The sequence below is a fragment of the Choloepus didactylus genome, chromosome 23 (assembly GCF_015220235.1).
Source record: "Choloepus didactylus isolate mChoDid1 chromosome 23, mChoDid1.pri, whole genome shotgun sequence".
Lineage (NCBI taxonomy): Eukaryota > Metazoa > Chordata > Mammalia > Pilosa > Megalonychidae > Choloepus > Choloepus didactylus.
Genome location: NC_051329.1, coordinates 25,506,308 through 25,526,563, shown reverse-complemented (window position 1 = coordinate 25,526,563; position 20,256 = coordinate 25,506,308). Strand labels below are relative to the sequence as shown.

Sequence of the window (20,256 nt, the reverse complement as noted above, 5' to 3'; positions counted from 1 at the left end):
TCACTCGAGCATTAGACCAGGCTTCTTTCCCAGTGTATATTGCCTGCCATGCTTGGGCTGTTGCCACGGCAAAGTCTGGTCACAGGTGGACCTAGAAACTTACTCCTCCACAGTCAGGTCCTATGCCATTACCTGAGTGCAGTTAGATCTTTGTAGCTTCCTCCCTCCCAAAGCAGAAGTCCCCATGACCTCTGTGTTTACCCTTCTGTGCTTATCCTCTACCTCTTTACATTGGGATGGGGCTTTCTGCTTTTGCAGGCACTTCCACTCTCATGGGCAAGGGCAGATAAGATGCTTCTTAGCTCACCAGTAAAAAGAAATCTCTGCTAATTTCAGCCAAAACTTCTCATTTACAGTTTCCAAATGACTTGGCACATACAGTTTATTTAATCTGGCTTAATTCTCAATAACTTTGAGAAGTATACCTTTTCCCATTCTACAGCTAAGTCAACTTAGTTTCAGAGAAGTCCAGTGATTTGATCATTACCATCAGTTGGTCAGTGCAAGTGAGGCTCAGCCAGGTCCCCTGACCCCAGAGCCATGCAAAATCCTGCCGAAGTTGTTTCTAACCTCTCAAGAACGGAGAAAGGTTGGAGCATTGTATCCCTGGTTACTCCTGAGCCCCAGGTGGAAAGGCAGGGGAGAGGAAAGCAGGAAGCAAAGTGGAGAATGGGTGAAGAACTGACTGTTCACTGTTCTTTGCCCAGATCAGGCACTGCTTTGGCCTCTGGGCCAAAATGTTACCGAGAGTCTGGAAGCCACTTCATTTGGCTCCTGCCTTGTCGAGGCTGCACACTGCCTCAATGCATTAAACATGTGTCAGCCTTTGTTTTCCTGAAACTTAACTGTGGTAAGATTCTAACAGTCTGGGGATGATTTTCGGTTGAATTTGTGAGAACTGTTAAATTCAGGCCCAGCATATGACAACCTTTCAGCTATGTTAGTTTATAGTTCCTGAAATATTTTCATGAAGCAGCTTCTTCGCTGAGGCATTGTAACATAATTCTATATCTAAGGAAAACTCTCAAGTTTGTTTTCTATTGTTTCTTTTTCTTTTAAGTCTTGCAGAGATCTAAAATCTTATTTGTTCTGTCTCCAAGGTGCCTGTTTCGTGAACATGCTCCACCAGAAAGCACACAGCAGGTGCCTCCCCTCATGGGCCAGACCAGATTCCTCTTCTCCGGTGCAGGACACCTGAAAGGCTCTTTCAGGGTGTTGTGAGATGGGTCTGCAGCCACTTGCAAGGAGGGAACAGGAATTACCCCTGTGGGCTCTCTCCTCTGGCTATCCCATGAGGTTACATACCAGCAGCACCCCAGCCCCAGCACAACAGAATCTCACGGTTGGGGCCTGGTCTGAGTCTTTTAAACAAGTTCTGCGAGTGATTAGGATGGACACCCCTTGTTAAAACCACTGGTCTCGTTCAGCTTTTTCTCTTTTGTCAAATGAAGAAAGAGAGCCTGCAGCAGTTTAGTTACTTTCCTGGGATTTTGCAACTGGTTCCTGGCAAACCAGGCTCTGAGAGAGCTAGATGGGTGGACCAGTTTTCTAAGAGGCAGGAGCAAATAAAAGCTGGGGCAGAACAGATGCCATGTCTGGCCAGCATGCTTTTAGCACTTCACTGTTGACCCAGGGAGTGTCCTGGGTGCTGGGGATACGGCAGGGAACCCAGGAAAGTCCCTGCTCTCACAGAATGTACTTTCTAAGAGGGGCTTACCTCAAGGAGTTTTCCTTCCGACTCACATACCCAGAGTAGCAGGGACATCTATTTTGAGAATTAATGTGGTTTAGCTTGTTGAGGGTTAAAACATCCAGTATCCTCCTGGTTTTCACCTAAGAACCATCTTCATTGATTTGTGTTCCTTTTAAGGGAGTTATTTTAAAATGTGAAAAATTTGCAAGTATTATTTTTGTTACCCAATGACGTGATCTAAAATTAAAATGCTATTTCTGTTTTCAGAGTCATGTACATTTTGAAAGGCATAACATTTTACGAGCTTGAACTTGAGTGTCACTTTCATTAACCTCTCCACTGACTCAGTTCCTTTTCGGAAGTCTAAAATTGCACAGGCCCAGCATGCTCAGAGGCAGCGTCCCATCCCCAGGAATCAGGCTAGCAGTCCTTCCTTTGTGTGTGGAGTTGTAGTGTGGGAGCACACATGCTGTCTTTCTGCGCGTTGTAACTCCTAGAGGCAGAGAGAAAGATAATGAGGGGGAAAGTGAAGCTGAGACTGCTGAGTGACCAAGACAATAAATGGATGCCCTCGGATTTGGCTCTCACAAAACCCCAGTGGTTGCTGGTGTCCTGAAATCGAAAGCAGCTGTGGGTAAGTGACCCACACTGCAGGTGCCTAGCTGAAGGGCATTGGAACGGGGACAGTTTCATTCAAGACTTTCGGCTCGTTGAAGACTTTCAACTGCACTCATTTTGAAACCCTACTGGGTCACATCAAAGTCCCAGACTTAAAGGAAAAGCAGATTGACACCAAATGTGTCAGTAGCATCAATAAGAGAAGGCAGGGTCAAGCAGTGTGGGTATTCTGCTTCCCAGGGGGCACCAGCAACACTACTGGGTACTGTGTACCCGTAATAGGAAAAAGCATTATCTTGGTTTCTGCACTTGCCTGTGGAACTGTCAGGAAAGGATTCTGCCAGCCAAAGAATCAGGTTAGATAAATTTATAAGATAGGAGTTTTCATCTGCAAAGCTAAGGATTTCACATCTGGGAGGTGGCCAGGTGAAGTTCCATTTGTTTCAGTGTTTCTGCCTGCCCTGCAAACCTGTCTCCAGCTGATAGCCATCACTTGGGCTTCTGCTGGGGCATCTTGGACTGTCCTGGAAAGGTCATTCCCAACACAGCATTTGAAGAGAATACCTTGCCTCAGCTGATTCAGCTCTTGTCTTGCATTTTGTCTAGCTTTGTTGTTATCATTCTTTATATATACCTGAAGCAGAATTACCTTCTTGGACTCCTTGGCAGGGTGGAAGTGTCTTGCATGTTTCCTTAAAATTTCCCTATCTGGTTTCAGGTTTAAGGTTAGCTGAGCAACTGGGCCGAAGAGAAGATGAAGCCAAAATCCGCCATGGCCTTGGCCTCTCCCTTTGGGCCAGTGGAAACCTGGAGGAGGCCCAACACCAGGTGAGCAGAACACTGACCCAAATGGGTTTTGTTTCTGGAAGCAAAAAAGTACTTGGGATTACCTTCCTAGTAGTGACGGCATTTTCCAGGGTGCTGATCTCCATCCACACTTGGTCTATGTACAGAATTTCCAGCCTGTACCAGCCCAGAAGTATTGTGCCATTCTTAAGATTCTTGCTCACTTGTATAATAGATTTCTCATTAATTTCTTTGGAATTCTCTTATTATGTGCTGTTGTTCCTCATTAAACCTTAATATGAAATTACATACATTTCATGAGAGAAGTAATCCAAGAATTCATAATATAAAAATTTGCATTTAATGTCTTTGCAAGCTTCTAGTTAAATCAATAGATACTTTCTTGCTCTCTCTTTCTCTCTGCCTTGCAATAAGTAAGTTCATTTTTCTGCATATGTACAAACATTTGAAGAGAAGTCCATGATGCTGGTTCTGGAGATAAGATACCTAGTTATGGGCTTCCTCAGTGAAGGTGGAGGAGTTGTGAGCCAGCTACATTTCACGCCGCACACTCATCCGTTTAGCCAGTTTGTGAGTACTTACTTTGGAAGACACTGTGCTGGTAAAGGAGAAACAAGGATAAGTACATCAAACTTCTACCCAGAGGTGCTCATAAGAACTTAGGATCTCATGTGACTGAATTTGTGCCATAGCAGGCTGGACAGTGATGGCAGTTTATTGTACTTTCTAAACCATTCAAATGAGAATTTGAAGAATTATTCCTCTAATTTCCTAGTTGTGAAAATAAAAACTCATATTGATATGGTGATTTAGGCTTTTCAGAGGACTTTGACTCATTGAATTTATTCCTCAAGATAACCCTGTTGAGGTAGAATAACTCCCCTTTTTAGAGAGGAAGAAACTGAGGCTCCACATCTTGCCAGAAGTCACACAGTAAACTAGTGGCAGAGCTGGGAATACATTCCTCTCTCCTAGTCTGTCTCCTAGTCTTAGGATTCTATTTTTAATTTGCATAAACTTACAATTCGATGCTGTGTTTCCAGCATATAAGTATCAGTCAGAACAGTCTTGTGGTCCAAGCCGTGGGGCAGGGTCTCCGTTAGGGCTGCGGGGTGCCCAGTCCCGAGGGTGCCCGTGTCAGTCCATGTTGGAGGGTATGGCGCTGTTGCTCCTCGGGTGGCTGAGGCTCCCTGGGGAGCCTTCCAGGGGGCCCACAGGCACACTGCACGGAGGGCTGTGTGCACCAAGCCGCCCACAGATGCTCACCTCCCTCCTCGGAGTGTGGCTTCCAGCCGCACCTTTTCCTCCACACCTGTTCCCACCCTAATCCTGCATCATGGTGAGGTGGGGGGCAGGGGTGGTAAATATGGTCTCATGACTAAAGAAGAGGCGTTCTGTTTTTTGTAATCAAAATGTAGCACCTGGTTGGACTATTAGCTGGTTTTCTTTCCTTTAAATACATCTTTAAGACCATAAGTCTGTAGCTCCTGACTTTTAGATCCCCTCGTCTGTCAAAAATTGGTTACAGAGCCATAATTTATAGGGAAGATTCATTTCAAGCCTTTTAAAAAAATCTTTAGGTTGGGCCCCAAGATGTGAACAAAAGTTGTCTGCTTGCAGCTCTACAGGGCATCGGCCTTGTTTGAAACGATCCGGCATGAGGCACAGCTGAGCACGGACTACAAACTCTCCCTCTTCGACCTGCAGACGTCATCCTACCAGGCCTTGCAGCGGGTGCTGGTCAGCCTAGGTGAGAGGCGCTGGGGATCTGCCCGATGTGTGCATGCGCGTGTCTAAGTTGTTTCGTGATTATGTTATAAACAGGGTTCTTTGCAACAGGCAGTGAAGGCCACACCACAATCCAGTCATTGAACACTCACTCATTTGTTCCACAAATATAGAGCACCTCCTGTGTGCCAAGTGCTGATTCTGGGGAGCTGACGCCAAGAAGGCCTGGTTTCTGACCTCAAGAAGTGCTTAAGACTATCAAGAAACATAAATCAAGGAGTTTTTTTTAATGGGTCTAGTAAATCAGGTGCTGTGGAAACTAAGCAGCTTAGCAAGCAGATTCAGGAGCCAGAGAAGGTATCCCAGAGACAGGGAGCCATGCCCCAGTGTGAGCGGTGAGAGGGAGCATGGCAGGGGGAGGGGAGGGGAACAGGCCATCAATTCCTCCTGACTAGGGCAATAGCTGAGGAGACACCCGGCCTCTTCTCTGCTCCTCAGCCACACACCTCTCACTTCTGCTGTCTAGTAAATGTATCTCCTAGCAGGGACTTCCCCCCGGTTGTGGCAGAAGCCATAGTCTCCCAGGCCTGCATGGTGGTGGCTCTGCCTGTGCGCTGTCACTCTGCTGCAGCCTGCATCTTCCCATGCCAGGGCCTGGCTGCTGACGTGGCCCCCCTCCAGACCCCCTGTCCTTCCACTCCCCATCCTCTGCCTCTTCCCAGGCCTAGACATCTCTCCAGACTGTTTTCTTCCACCCAGGGTTGTGGAGGTGCTCATTGGCACTAGCAATGCCTTTGAAGTTGGTTGTCCAGGCCTTTTCAATAACTTGTCCCTTGCTGTTTGTATGTGAATACTCAAGCTTCCCCTTGAAAAAATGTATCTATTAAATATGCTCAAGGCCTGGGATTATAATTTATTATCTATTATAATCACAGTGTTAAGTCTGTCTAGCACTTTGGGGCCAATTTTCCAATGTGCACAGAAATTGTCCCTGCTGTTCCTGTTAATAACTTAATAGAGTAAAAGAAGACATTTGCATACACGCCTATAAATCCCCACTTGCTGCTGATACTGGAGCTGTAGGAAGCAGGGTATCCTTGAAGTGCTGTTGGAGCTGCAGCATCTGGTCTCCTGCTTCTGTTCTCTCTCTCTCTTTGCACCTCTTTATCTCTGTCTTTGCACCTCTCTTTAGCACCTCTTTATTTACGATGCAAACTGATCAATCCTCTGCATTGAATTCCTCCAGCATTCATGAACAATCCTCAATTTAATCACATCTTTTTATGTTTTTTTTGTGTTTTCTTATTGCACTTTAAACTAGATTACCGACTAGTTTTCTTAGAGGCAGTAGGATTAAAGTTGGACTGAAAGGCTGAGGAAAGCTTGCCAGTCAGTGAAAGGGGTAGGGCATGCCCAGTGCAGGGACCAGCATCTGTGAAGGTGCAGAGGCTTACTAAGGGGGGAATGTGGAGTGAGATGGGGCTGGGCAATGTGATGCATAGAGGGGCTGTATCGCAGAGAGACTAGAAAGACGGCCAGAGGCTTGTCATGTAGATCTATCTCATCTGCCAGTGCCCAGGTAGAATCCAAGTTGGGCATGGGAGTGAGAGAGCAACCAGAGGAGTGGTGCAAAGCCTCAGGGCCAGAGAGTGAAGTGAATGGGGTTTGAGGTGTCAGAAGCCAGGAGATCAGGGAGCAACTCCAGATGTGGAGCAGAGAACAGACAGGACTTAGGACGCACGCGCTGAATAAAGTCGGCTCTCACGGTGCTGACCGCAAGACAAGGGGAGGGTGATGCAGAATCAGCTGCGCTGGGTCTAAAACGTGGGATTTTCTAAGAGTTGATGCTGCGCCCATCACCTGAAACTGGAAGTTGAATTTGAAACAGTGTGAGACCTGTCACACTTCAGAGTGCAGAGGCCGTGAGGTTCTGTCCAGAACTCTGGGCTTTCCGTCCCTCTCTCAGTATGCACACTCACTGTGGACTCCTCGGCCTGTCCCCATGTCCCCCAGGCCATCACGATGAAGCCCTGGCCGTGGCAGAAAGAGGACGGACGAGGGCATTTGCTGACCTCCTGGTGGAGCGACAGACAGGACAGCAGGACTCTGACCCCTACTCCCCGGTCACCGTTGACCAGATCCTAGAGATGGTTAATGGCCAGAGGGGACTAGTGCTGTACTACTCCCTGGCTGCAGGCTACCTGTACAGCTGGCTGCTGGCTCCCGGGGCAGGTAAGATCTCTTTCTGGGGTAGCAGGGCCATCAGGATGCTGGATCTGCAATGTCTAATGAGTAGAGGTGGGAGAGATGTGTCATTGTAGCTCAGACCACAGAGCCCCTGCTGGGTTTCAGCAGAACCTCGGCCACTGAGGATATTCTGTAGTGGGGCAGTCCATTAACAGGAATGCCCAGCTTTCTCATTGCCCCAAGAAATCTCTGCTCCTCGCCAGTGCATGTGGACGCCTTTGTCAAGGAGGACTCAGAGCAGGAGGATTAATTTCCTAGCAGCCCTATTCATAGGCAGCTGTTGTTCATTAGCTGATAAAGTGATAACTGCGAGTCCTAATGAGTTCTTTCTGGATATGATTTAATAATTGTGACCCTTTGTCATGGTAAAGCCAAAGAGACTAGAATGATCATGGCAAGCCTACCACAATATTTAAATGGAGTCTTATGCTTAGAATTTCTGAGTTTAACAGAACCCATTTTTAAACACTTCTGTTGTAAATCTCTTTCAGAAGTAAAAATCCCCTTTGATTAAATCGACCTTAAATGTTCAGGCTGTAACAGTTCCACTAAATACAGAACCACTAATTAGCTGTTATGGCCATATTTTTTGCATAATAAAATGCTGATGGCTTTACCATGTTGGAGGCACACCAGAGCCAATTAGAGTTTATTGACTGGGGAAGTGGATCTTATAATTGGGAATCTTGAAGAATGCGATTCTTGGGTATCTGTAAGCCAATTTCAGAAAGTTCAACTGCCAGCAAGGTTTGACAAGATTTTCTTGATTATGCTTCTGTCCCTTTGGTTTAAAAAAAAAAAGAAAGTGATGGTTGGAGGACAGCCCCCCAGAAGCTTCTTAGGTTCTCAGCACTTGAGCCTATACATTCTGTGAGTCAGCATTATTTTATATCATCTTTTCCCACTTAATTTCTTATTATTTATAGGCTGTCTCACAAAGAACATTCTTACCTCCAACCTTTTCATGTCAAAGGTTTTAAAGTGTGATTTTCATGGTGACGTGGCTGACGCCTGCCACAGTGGAATCCCTGTGTCTCACAGCTCCCAGACGCAGCAATAACACCGTGAGGACGAGTGATACCTGGAGGGTACCCAGCTTTTTCTCCCTGTGGTTGTGATGTTTAGGGGGCATGATTTGACAGGTGGTATATCCAAGTCCCTATAATAATGAGCCATGGATAATGAGGTGCCCATTGTTTCTCCTTCCCGTCTGTTTTGCTCCTAATGAGGCTCTGAAGCGTTCGCTGGGGCTCTAATCCAATCAGAGAGGAGCAGCATTTTCCAGGGCTGACACACTTCATTACCATTTGAGAATATGTCCTGTGTTTATTGCCAGAAAACCACTGTGGATTGCCTCAGTTTCATCCTGCCATCATTTTTGACTCTCAATCTATCAATGACCATTGACTAGCTAGTCTTATTTTTAAAAATTGTTTAAAATGTTTTTTTCTGGCCTCAAAACTGTATCTTTATTTTGATTTACTTTTGTGAAATAAAAGGTCTTTGAGTAACACAATTTTCACTGGGCTAATTATATTGTTGTTCAGGATTTCAGTTTCTACAAGGAACATACCTTGACATATTCATACACTATTCCTGAGGGGAGACTTTCCCTAGTTCGTGTTTCTGAGAAGCATCTGCTTTGAAATACATATGAAGTAGTTGTAATTCCAGGAGCTTCTGAATGTATCATCAGAAGCAAAAACTGTACTTTGACCTTCTTGCTTTCAAGAGCCAAACCTGATAGTAAAAGCTGTAAATAGGGCACTGACCAAAATTTTGAAAGCCCTCTTGAGACTTTGTATTTCAGATTTCTTCACATGGTTTGGGGGATGGCATGCTTGTCAAAGAAGTCATATAGCACTGGCATTTTTGTCCCCTGCCCCCTACTTTCCTCCCCCACAACCACGTTTAATATTGGCTGTGCCTGTCTTGGCTCAGGGATTCTGAAGTTTCACGAGCACTACCTGGGTGATAATGCAGTGGAAAACTCCAGTGACTTCCAGGCTGGCAGCAGTACAGCCCTCCCAATGGCAACCAGCTCAGCCTTAGAGCAGCACATCACCAGTGTCCGAGAGGCCCTGGGTGTGGAGTCTTACTACTCAAGGTAGGTAGTAAAACATTCCCAAGCCCATCTCCAGATACAATCTCAAAGTTATTTTTTGTATCCATCTTATATGAGTCAATGGAAGAAATATTTTGGAATTCACACTTTTGTGCCCCATGTATTCACAGTTCCTGCAGTAGAACCAGGTATATGTCCCTAGAGTGCAAACCCCTTAGTGTGCTGCCTATTCTATTTTTTAATCATATTTTTTATTGTTGAATATAACATATATATGTAGAAGTGATAACTTTCCAAGTGCAATTTAACAAGTAGTTAGAGAGCAAATTTCAAAAAATATTATAGGTTACAGTTCCACAGTTTCAGTTATTTCCTTATTATAAGATATAAAATATATATAAAAAGGTAATATTTTTCAAAGTATAATTTAACAAGTAGATATATAGGAAATTTCCAGAGTTGTTATGAGTTAATAGTACCATAGTTTCAGTTATTTCCTTATTGTGAATACTATATATATATATATATATATATATATATATATATATATATATAAATAAAGGTATAACTTTCAAATTACAATTTAACGAGTAGCTATAGAACAAATTTCAAAGGATGCTGTGGGTTACAGTTCCACCTTTTCAGTTCTTTCCTTCTAGCTATTCTAGTACCCTAGCAACTATGAAAAAGAAAATTGCATGAAGAGTCAGTATTCATAATCCTTTATTAAATTCCACCTTGTCTGTTGCTACCCCTTCCCCTAGTTTAGTCACTTTCCCAATCTTCAGGGATGTCTAGGCAGTGACCTCGTCTATTCTTTTTGTTAGTTTCCCTTCAGACAGGGAAAGGCCTTATCAGAGGTTCCCTTTCTCTAAGGAGGGGGTCATAGACTGTTTAAGCATAAACAAGAGTTTGAATTTAACATACCAGCTAATTAAGGTTGAGTTTTGAGGGGTTATAAATAGATTCATAGTGAGTTTGTTTGTACTATAGCTGAACAGGTTCAAGAGAGTAATCTAGTACCAGTGCCAAAATATTGCATGAATCTATGTGTTGAGAGGCCAAGATGAAGGAAGTTGAACTCCCAAATACCAAGAAGAAAGAAGGGAACTGCTTTTTGCAAAAGGTATAAGGTTATGGAAAGCCTACATTTTATCATAATGGTTAACTATTTTACATCTAGAAGATAATTTCCACAGACATCCTACTTCTGGGGAAAATTGGAAGCCGAGAGTTCCTTAGAGCTGGGTGTAGCCCGACTTCCCCAGCCCATCAGTCCTCCTCCAGTGATTAACATGCATCGGGAAGATCGTTAGCTTGAAGCTCCCTGCAGTGTCAGTTCCCAAGAACATCTGCTGGTGTCTTGAGCAAAATCATTTGTCACCCTGAAAATCCTGAGATAGCTCTAAGATTTCTCAGATGATGCTTAGCCCCGATTCCTGAGTGTGTGGTGGTTGCCAGCAGCTGGACTGGTCTTTGCAGTTGTTGTGAAATCAGGGAGGAGTTCTTAGGTGAAAAATAATCACTGGATCTTGTGATGGCAAGATTGGAGGGGGCTGCAGTGCTCATCGAATCCAACCCCTTTATTGAACAGAATCCAGCAGGAAAAGCAACTTGCTGACAGCCAAGTTATGGCACAGCCAGGATCAAAAGGATCTAGATCTCACCCAGACACCCAGGCCAGTGCTGGTTCTGCTTTTAATTATCAAAATTAATATCACATTTTGAGAAAATAGCCAAAGCGTGTAAGAATGTCATCTCTAGCTTCTGTTTTTATTAAGTATGAACAGGCTTTCGCCACATGCCCACATCCTTGTCTGATTTCCCCTATAACTGCTGTAAGCCTGAGCATCACACTCAGGGGATTCACAGTATGGTCTCCCCCAAGAACGTGGAAGTAAGGCTGCTTGGTGTGATTTAAATTATAAACGACCATAGAATAGATTAGGACAGCTGGATGCAAAGCTGCCTGAGAGACAGAAAGGCACTTAGACCAGTGTGATTAGACCGTAACCTGACCAAAAGGTGTGGCATATCCAAAGCAAGAGTTGGGGGAAAATTGTTGATCATTCTTCTCATTTAGAGACACAAGAAAAGGGAGAGTAGGCAAGGCAGACTTTGGCAGTGCCCATTTTTGACACTGTCAAAGGGAGACAGAGACTCCTGGCCAAGGGCCTTGAAGTCCCTTTGCACAGCTGTTCTCGTGGTAGGCACGAGGTCATCATGCTGTCCTACCTTTCCCACCATCCCTCCCTTCCATGAGTATTTGAGTGTCCGCTCAGTGCCCAAGGTCTGAAGTATACAAGTATCTACTCAGTGCCCAAGGCACTACACTGGAGATTGGAGATAGAGTAATGGATAGGGCAGATCTGCTCCCTGATCTCAGGGAACTGAAAGACAATAAACAAGAATATATAAAACTTTTTAATTAAAATTGTAATAAATGCTTAATCAAAAATTCAGGGTGTAGTAGGAATGTATAAGCAGAGGGCTCAGGAGTGGGGTGCAGAGGCCTGGGATTGGAAAGTCCTCTTTGAGGAAGGGATATTTGAGCTGCGCTGTGAAGATGATGAGAAGTGGATAGATGAAGGACACCCTAGGCAGTATGTGCACAGACCCTAGTTCACCTTGGTGGGAACCTCTTAAATTGTCTTCCTTTCTTCCCTTGTTCCAGTCACAGGAAGCCTGGTCAGCCTTTCAAATTGTCATTTGGTTTCTTATATAAATTGACTTATAGGTAGAGAGTGCACATAATAAGCTGGCAGCCTGGATTGGGCAACTCTCTGTGAGCTTGGTTAGTAAAAGTTTGCTCCCAAGAGTCATAGCTCTTTGGGCATGTTAACAACATAAGGTTTTCAAACTTACAAGGCCACAGTCTAGAGCCTGAAATGAGACAAGCTCATGAAGTTACCCAAGTGTGTGGCACCTGCCATTTGATACCTCTGCCCGTGCAAAGGTGGCTTCTCAGTGACTGGGGGCATTGTGGGAGCCACATCCAGGACATCTCAGTCCAGGCCATCCATTGACAGAGCTCAGCCCCATGTGAAAATCTAGATTTTACTTGATCCCAGTTTTTATATGTCTAATTTTAAATTCACCACAAAAATTCGCCTTTGACATGCTTTTCCTAGCCCCCTCCTCATTGGGCACGATGATTTAACTCCAAACACTTGTGCCTGAGCATTTGTTTTATATGATACTGGAGGTTGAGTAATTCTGCTACCAGCTGCCTTTTGAATTGAAAAATGGCTTTTGAGTTATAGTTCAGCTCTTCAGCAATGACTAGGAGAGAGGAGGAACTGTAACTTGCTGTGTTCCCCATCTTAATCTGTTCTCCTCTGCCCCACACAGAAAGCTAACAAATTAGAACCAGTCCTTAGGGCTAGGATGTTGTGTAGCCTGATGCTCAGCATCACGTTGTTGGGTTGCCCTCAGTAGCTTTGGTCTCCAGCATGGACTGTCAGTAATAAGGTCTTTCCTGTTGCTTTGATCTAGTTTTATTAGAAATTGGTTCTTTTTTATGTGTGAGTTTAATCCCAGGTTTTTGTTATAATATTAAAATTGAACACTTCAATGACTTGGTTTGTATTTACTGGCATGGAGTTTTTTTTGTGAGACTCTGTTTCTGCCACACCATTCCATTGCAAGGAAATGATTTTTCATCTATAAAATTAGTAATAATTTTTTAAACCATATTGTTCAATGATGGTAAGGATGCGATGGGGTGAGCATCTCATACACGAGGAATATAAATTGGGTTAGCATTTCTACAACTAATTTGCCAGTATTATCAAAACTCTTTAAAATTGTTCATGCCTTTTTACCCCAAAATTCTCATTTTAGAAATGGAGCAAAGATTTAAACATAGAGATATATATCATAAATCTACTTGTTATAGAAAAATCGAAAACAAACTAAATGTCCAGTAATTATTCAATGGCAAACAAATTATCTTATATCTACCCAATATAATATTTCAGAATTAAAATTATGTTTTATGTCACTAAAAGTTTGTGAAAAAATATTAGGTGTAAAAAGTAGGATATAGAATTATTGTATATGGTATAATTTTGATTTTGTAATATATGCAAAATATGTATGAAAAGTAAGAAAAAATCCTGGAAGAAAATAGGTTACCATGTTAATGGTAATTATAGCTAGATGGTGGGGTTATGGATGCTTGTTATTTTATTTTTTATTCTTCTCCTAATTTTTCAGTTTTTTTCTCAATGCACATATATTACTTTTTAAATCAGAAATAAATCAGCCACAGTCAAATAGCTCTGTCATTCAGAAGGAAAACAAAATCCAAATCTGAGAGACAGGCTCTGTGATCTTGCTCTAGGAAGGCATTCTGTGTTTATTTTCCATGTTCCAGCTCCTTCTCCTTCCTCTCTACTTTCTAATCATGCCCTGTAAATTTCTTCCCCTCTGCTCTAGCTCAGGCATCTCTAAGCTCTGGACATATATTGCAGCCAGCCTAAACATTTCTGCCTAGCTATTTTCCAGGCATCACTACTCCAATATATCTAAAGCCCAATTCTTGAGTTTCCACATTTCTACCCCAATCTCATCCTGATGCATGGCACTATCATATAATCATATCATATAATCAGTTGCTTAAGCCAAAAGCTGAAACATCACCCTCTCTTCTCTCTCTTCCTCTTTCCAAACTGTAAGTAAGTCTTGCAGACTCTCCCTATAAAATACAGTTGAGTCCATCTACGTCCTTCTCCAATGCTACAAGCACCACACAGGTCACCACCATCTCTATCCTCTCTGGAGAAGGTATTGCCTTCAAAAACCCTTCAGCCACAGTGGTCCTTCAAAGATGTGTTTCAGGCTGCATCTCCTTGCTCTCCCATCTTAAAGCCCTTCAAAGGATTCCATGGTCTTTAGACTCCAGCTCACATTCCTTATACCGACCTCTATGACCCATGTGCTCTCGCCTCTGACTGCCCCTTCAGCGGCACCTCTAGTTGTTCTCCGGCTTGGCATCTACCCATGCCCAGCCTTTGTTTATCTCCTTGGGATTGCATGTGCCATTCCTTCTCTCTATAAAGTTCTACCAGCTGCTTTTGGTATGGCGAGTAACTTCTCTTCTTTCAACATTCTGCTTAAATGGTACCTCCTTGGAAATGTCTTGCAAAGGCTCCATTGTCAGTTTCATTCACCCAGAGTTTGAGTGAACAAATGACTGATTCTGATAAATGAAGTACTTCTCCATTCTGCTCAGAATTATCCTTCATCTTTTCCCATAGTTAACCTACTCACTTTTTAGAGCCTTGCTCAAATATCACATGGAGTCCATCAGGACCACCCACATCTCTGTCAGTCCAAGACAGCTCTTTGCCTGTCTCTGTGGTACCTAGTGATGTCTCTTAGGTCATTCTTCCTCGCTTTGTAATTGCTCATTTCGTGTGTCTTTGGAGCTGATGATGACATCCTGGGAAGCATATGCTGTGTCCTCCTCTTGGGATTTTCACTTCCCAACACAGGGAGGCATCAGTGAACTTGAAATTTAGTCACCCAAAGAAGCAATGTGAGCAGACTCTCTGTTCATGCTCGGCCGATTTAGGATTCTCCTTCTCCAGAGGAGGCAAAATACACTCTGTCCCTAGAAACTGAGTCTGCTTGCCTTGGGGAGCACCTTCATTCTATTACCCACAGCCCAGCACTAGTGTCCTTGTTATTCTGCAGACCAGTTTGCTCTCCTTAATGGCTTCTTGCTGCAGAAAGGAAGTAAAACACTACAAAGAAGTTTCTGAAAATGGATTTAAAAATAAGAATTGCTTTTATTAAGTGTTTAATAAGGACTTCCAGCCCTTCCTCTCAGATCAAAAGAAGTTGGAACCACTGTGTGGAACATGGGCCTCCCATGTTCACATGTTATGAATTTCAAAATGCATCTTCAGTTTTTATCCCTGGTATTTAGCCAGAGTTTTGCAGTATGTAAGTTGCTCCCTGGGCACCTGGGAAAGTGCATTGACACTTAGTGAGAATGCTAAGCCGACAGGTTAGAACACTGGCAGGCAGCATTCAATAGTAGGTCAGCTCTGGAAAGAGTTTTCTCAAGGGGTCTTTAATAAACTGCAGTTTATAGACTGCCCTTAGAGTCAGGTAAATGTTCCTTCCTTGTAAATGAATTTTAACCTTGATAAACTAATATGGTTATGTATGCTTTCTTCTTGATGCTTTTCTATATTTATGAATTTCCTACAGTGAAAGTTATTTTTGTAGTCAAATGCATTTTCTTATTTAAAAACATAGAATAATTTATGTTACACTAATTCATAAACGCCGATGACTCCACTTGGTTCTAGACTGACTACATGTGGCAAATATTAACAAATCTGACAATACCAAGTGTCAGAGGAGATGTGGCTCCATAGACTGCCTTAGGCTTGGCTTGGGGAGAGTAAATTGATAACAGTTTGGCATCACCTCCTAAAGCTATTTGCACACCCTTTGACCCAGGTGTATATTCTGGGTATAATACCCAAGGGAAGCTCTTATGCATGAATAGGAATGGCCAGAGCTGTGCTGTGAACAACAGCAAAAACCTGAAGATATCAATGGGAGACTGAAGGAGCAAATGATGGTGTATTCATAAAATGGAATAGTATGCAGCAGCAGAAACAGATGAGCCAGAGTGAGTCCCCAAATATGGCTAAATCTTAGAAATATACTATTAAAAGTGAAAAAAGTAGGTCCCAGAATACTATCTACATCCTTTTAAAAAACAGCATTTTTATTTAATGACAATCCTTTCAATAGATTTTAAAATGACTAAATTTAATTTGCTTTTGGGAAAACAGATAGCTACAACAAAACCATATAGGAAGGATGATCAGAGCATGTCAGCCAACGAGTTCAGGATGGTACTTACCTTAGGCTTGGGGAAGCAGGGGATGGGGTCACTGACAGGTAACAATTCCTGAGGTCCTGGCTTTTGTTTAGGGTGATAGTTTTGTGGGTGCTTGTTATAGTGTTAAAAATTAGTAAATAAATAAGTGAAAGCAGACCTGCATGGACCAATGATGAAAGGGTATCATGAAACAAGGATTATGATTAATCCAATTCCAAAGACATCCCACACAAAGAAAAGATAGGAAAAAGCTGCTTTAGAAAAAAATTTGATTGCGCTAACGTTTATGTATAACACAGTGTTCCATTTTAACAATTTTTAAGTGTACAATTTAGTGGTATTAGTTACAGTCACAGTATTGTGCTATCATCACCACCATCCATAAATTTTTTTCATCATCAAAGCTAGGGTTTTTAAGCAAATGAATTGCAAAAGCAAGATTGCATAAGGACATATTAATCTATCAATGTGAAAAAACAATTCAAATTATTTGTATCTGTTCTGTAAAGCAAGGACCCAAGCACCTGTATGGTTGCTAGGTTGTGGTTGTGTCATTAGCCTAGTTCAAGGTATAATGTGTACTTGAAAGTTTTAAACTATCTCTATGGATATTTTCAAATTCTGGTTTTTGCTAATCAAGACTGACCTCCCAATTAATCCAAACTAGTTAGGTTTTATTTTACATGTCAGATATTTTCCTTACCCCATATCCTTACCAGAACTCTATGAAGAAAAAGTGGATATAATTTTGGGGGGCATTATTTTTTTTGTCCCTTAGAACAAAGACTTTCCAATTTCATTGTAAATTAGGGTAGTACAATTCTGAGCATATTTTATGAGCATGTAGTCTGTGCCAGGGTTGGTACCAAGCCTGGAGAGAGATGCATGAATAATAGCTGGAATTCTTGGCCCTACAGTAGCTCACAGTGTGGCGCATGCAACAAATACATCAATTATTAATCCACCACATGAGAAGCGCTGTGACAAAGAGCTGAACAGAGAAGGCCGTGCCTCGCTCTGCCTTCCTGGAGGCATGGCACTGGTTAAAGTCGCTTCCAAGGAGGCAGCATTTGAGCTGAGCCCTGAAGGGTGAGGGCAGGAAAGCACTCTAGGCAGAGGAGTTCCTCACAGGCCAGGGCATGAAGGAATGAAAGGGCCCAGGGCTTTGCAGATGATGAGTGTGGTTGTAAGAGGAGACTGGTCTTTTGCTGCAGGAATCATAGCCTTCTACAGCTCTCCTTCCTGGCTCAGCTCTTTCTTGAAAGATGCAAAATTGGGGTCCCTCTCTGATGGGGTGGGATTGTTCTGGCTGAGCCTGTAGGTCCTCTCTGGTTGTGGTCTTCCACTTCTGACATGGCTTGGTTCCAAAGGTGAGAAAAGCCCCATGTACAAAACAGATCCCTCAGGCTCAGCTATAGCTATTTGAGGAGAAAAAACAAAGATGATGCTAGGCTAGGCTCTAGAGCACTGAAGGATACAGGTACAAGAATGAGTAGGACATGTTGTCAACTTTGGTCTTTTGCCCCTAATTCCTCAATTTGGATTTCTTCCCAAAACCTGAGTACAAAATGAGTCTCAGAAGAATTCAGTAAGCTTCTTAGTATAAATCAGCAGCTTAGCAAGAAGGATCAACGTAGTTTGTCTTCTTGTATAGTCTCTGAGAGAGCCTAAATTGAATACCCTTTTGTATTTCTCATGAACTTTTTTAAAGCAGAGTTCTTGAAATAGTGAAGGATGAGTTTCCCCCTTGTACATAGGAGGGATAATCTGACAAATGGTAGAATCCACCTAAAGATAAAAAGCAGATAGCAGTGATACAAGGAAACCATCATCTGCTTGTCATTTGACAGTTGTAGGGGTCTGGAATGGCCCATGCTTCTCTGGGCCAGGGGCTGACACTTTTGCACCCGTGCCCTAGGGCAGGGCCTGGTTTGGTAGGTGCCATGAAGACCCAGCAGGGGCACTCTTGGTCACCAGATATTTCCTCTTTCATCTCTTGTCCCAGATCCTTTGTTCATGGTCCTGAAGCTTGGATTGACATTCTTGCTTATACAGGGCTGGAGGGAGAAAGGGCAGGGCTGAATTTGTTGATCAGTCCAGATATCCAGTGCTTCTCTCTGGATTGCATATTGACTGTTGGGGGGCTGTTGCCTCAACCAATTCTGTAAGTATTCTTTGAACTAATCAAATCTCAATATCCCTCACTTTGTCTGTCCTGCTCTTTGTCCCAGTGAAATCCTTTTCTTTCTGTTTGATTGTGTATTTAACAATCAATATTTAAGACATTTAATATATAGCTCTTGACTTATCTTGGTTTGTCAAAATAGCCCCAGTATAGTTACCAATTTCCTTTTTGCACAGGCTAAAATAGACAGTGTTTTTCATCCCGTTTTTACTTTTATCATTTGAGCACAGTGGAAAGGAGGCCGTGGAGGGGTGTCATTCTTAAAGGAGCAGATTTTGCTGTGTCAGACCCACAGCTCTCACAATATTAGTTGGGTTTTCCTCTGGATAATGCCACATAACCCCCGAGAATTACAGGGACTTATAACCCCAAACATTTATTTCTTGCTCTGGGTCTGTGATTCAGTGGTTGGTTCTGCTTTAGGCACCAGCTGGATTTCCATCAGCTCCCAGCATCTCATTATTCAGTGACCAGCAGCTACTCAAAAAACTCTTCTTGTTGCTGAAATCAGTATCACAAGATACCAAGGAAAACTATCAGACACATTTAACTATTCTGGTCCCCTCTTCGTCCACACCCATTCCGTTGACTGAAGCAAGTCATGGATCAAGCCCAACATCAGTAGGACAGGGAATATATTCCTCCCCAGAATAGGGAAGGAGAGTGCTTATGTAGTAAACGATAATACACCCAGTGCCAGGGAGATCTGGAAAGAGAATAAGACGAGTTTCTCTTGGGCTTCATGCTCCTTCAGCATCTGATGGTTGACCATTGTCTGCTTCTCTCTGCCCCCTCAACACAGCACACGCTGGTACTTGACTCTGAAAGCACTTTGCCTGGCTTCTCACCTTCCTCTTACTCCAAAACAGTGGGCATTTCTCCTGGCTCTTCCCTTGGAAACTTAATCTTCCCCAAGGACATAGCTCTGTATTCCTGCCCCAATGTCTCACCTGATTTTGAGGCTTGCCCTGTATACAAAGCAGGTCCCCTGGAATTCACCTCCAACTCAGCATAGCCAAAGTTATACCTTTTCTCAGGCACCTCCCAATCTGACACACCTTTACTCCCAATGTTTTCATTTGTTTTAAAGCCTCCATCTTCCCCCTACCTTCCCCATTGTTCCATTTAGCCTGTCCTGCTCTATTACTTGGTGTCATCTCTGTATTCAGTAGGGGCCAAGTTCTTCCCCTGTCACCTCAGCACCAGGCACCTTCCCATGATTTTGCATTTGCTTTCTTCTTCTGCCAGCCCGTGATCCTGTTCCTCGGGGCATGGCTTTTCCAAAGGCCTTTCACAGAAGTCCAAGGCAGTGATTGCTTACACAGGTGGGAAGAAGCCCAAAATGCGGGGAGGTATGAAGGAGACTGGACTGGCTAAAGCGGAGGATACCTGCTGTGGCGCTGACCTGCCATGCCCTTCCTTCTTCTACTCCACACCAGGATTTAGAAGATCCTGGCACACAGTACATAGCACTCTGATGTATACTTGTTGGCTAACTAGAATTAAATAATACAGCTGGACAAATAAGCTTGGCCGCCGTGACGAATGTCTCTGCACACCAGAGCGAGGATGCGGCTGTGCTTGTGCGTTTCATCTACATTACCAGCTCTTAACGGTGCCTGGTACATAAGAGGCACTCCATGAAGGTCTGTGGAATGAATGGATGAGTGAGGGAGTGAAAGAACAAAGTGCTGGGGGCTGAGAGAACAAGGCACACCTTCTCCTGGACACAATGTCAACACAGCATCATTAATGTATGGTTCATGTGTCAGCAACAATGTAGAAAAAGCATGTTACAACAGATAACGTGTATTTGTCATTTCCTATATTTTTCTAGTCTTCCCTTCCCATCTCTGCCTCTGTAAAGTACCAAGAAAGCGTAGTATTATCCTAGACATTCAAAGAGGTGGATGTCCCCAGATAGGTGGTTAATGACAGACCTTGAACTAACATCCATATTATAAAACTTGACCCCGAGGCCAGCACATGAAACTCTTCTGATTCCCAGTAACACATTAGACTTGTTAAGCCTTCAAAAGTAATGA

At 43.3% G+C, this 20,256-nt stretch overlaps 1 protein-coding gene across 5 annotated transcripts in view; it reads left to right on the top strand.

Annotated features, from left to right (window-relative positions):
- TTC28 (tetratricopeptide repeat domain 28) overlaps positions 1 to 20,256 on the top strand; it is an 836,277-nt gene that overhangs the window by 716,223 nt on the left and 99,798 nt on the right. For all 5 annotated transcript variants that reach the window (XM_037817392.1, XM_037817391.1, XM_037817394.1 and 2 more), the window contains 4 exons: positions 3,030 to 3,139; positions 4,739 to 4,868; positions 6,860 to 7,078; positions 9,035 to 9,200. In XM_037817392.1, coding sequence (XP_037673320.1) covers positions 3,030 to 3,139; positions 4,739 to 4,868; positions 6,860 to 7,078; positions 9,035 to 9,200 — 625 coding nt within the window. The remainder of the gene's footprint in view (positions 1 to 3,029; positions 3,140 to 4,738; positions 4,869 to 6,859; positions 7,079 to 9,034; positions 9,201 to 20,256) is intronic.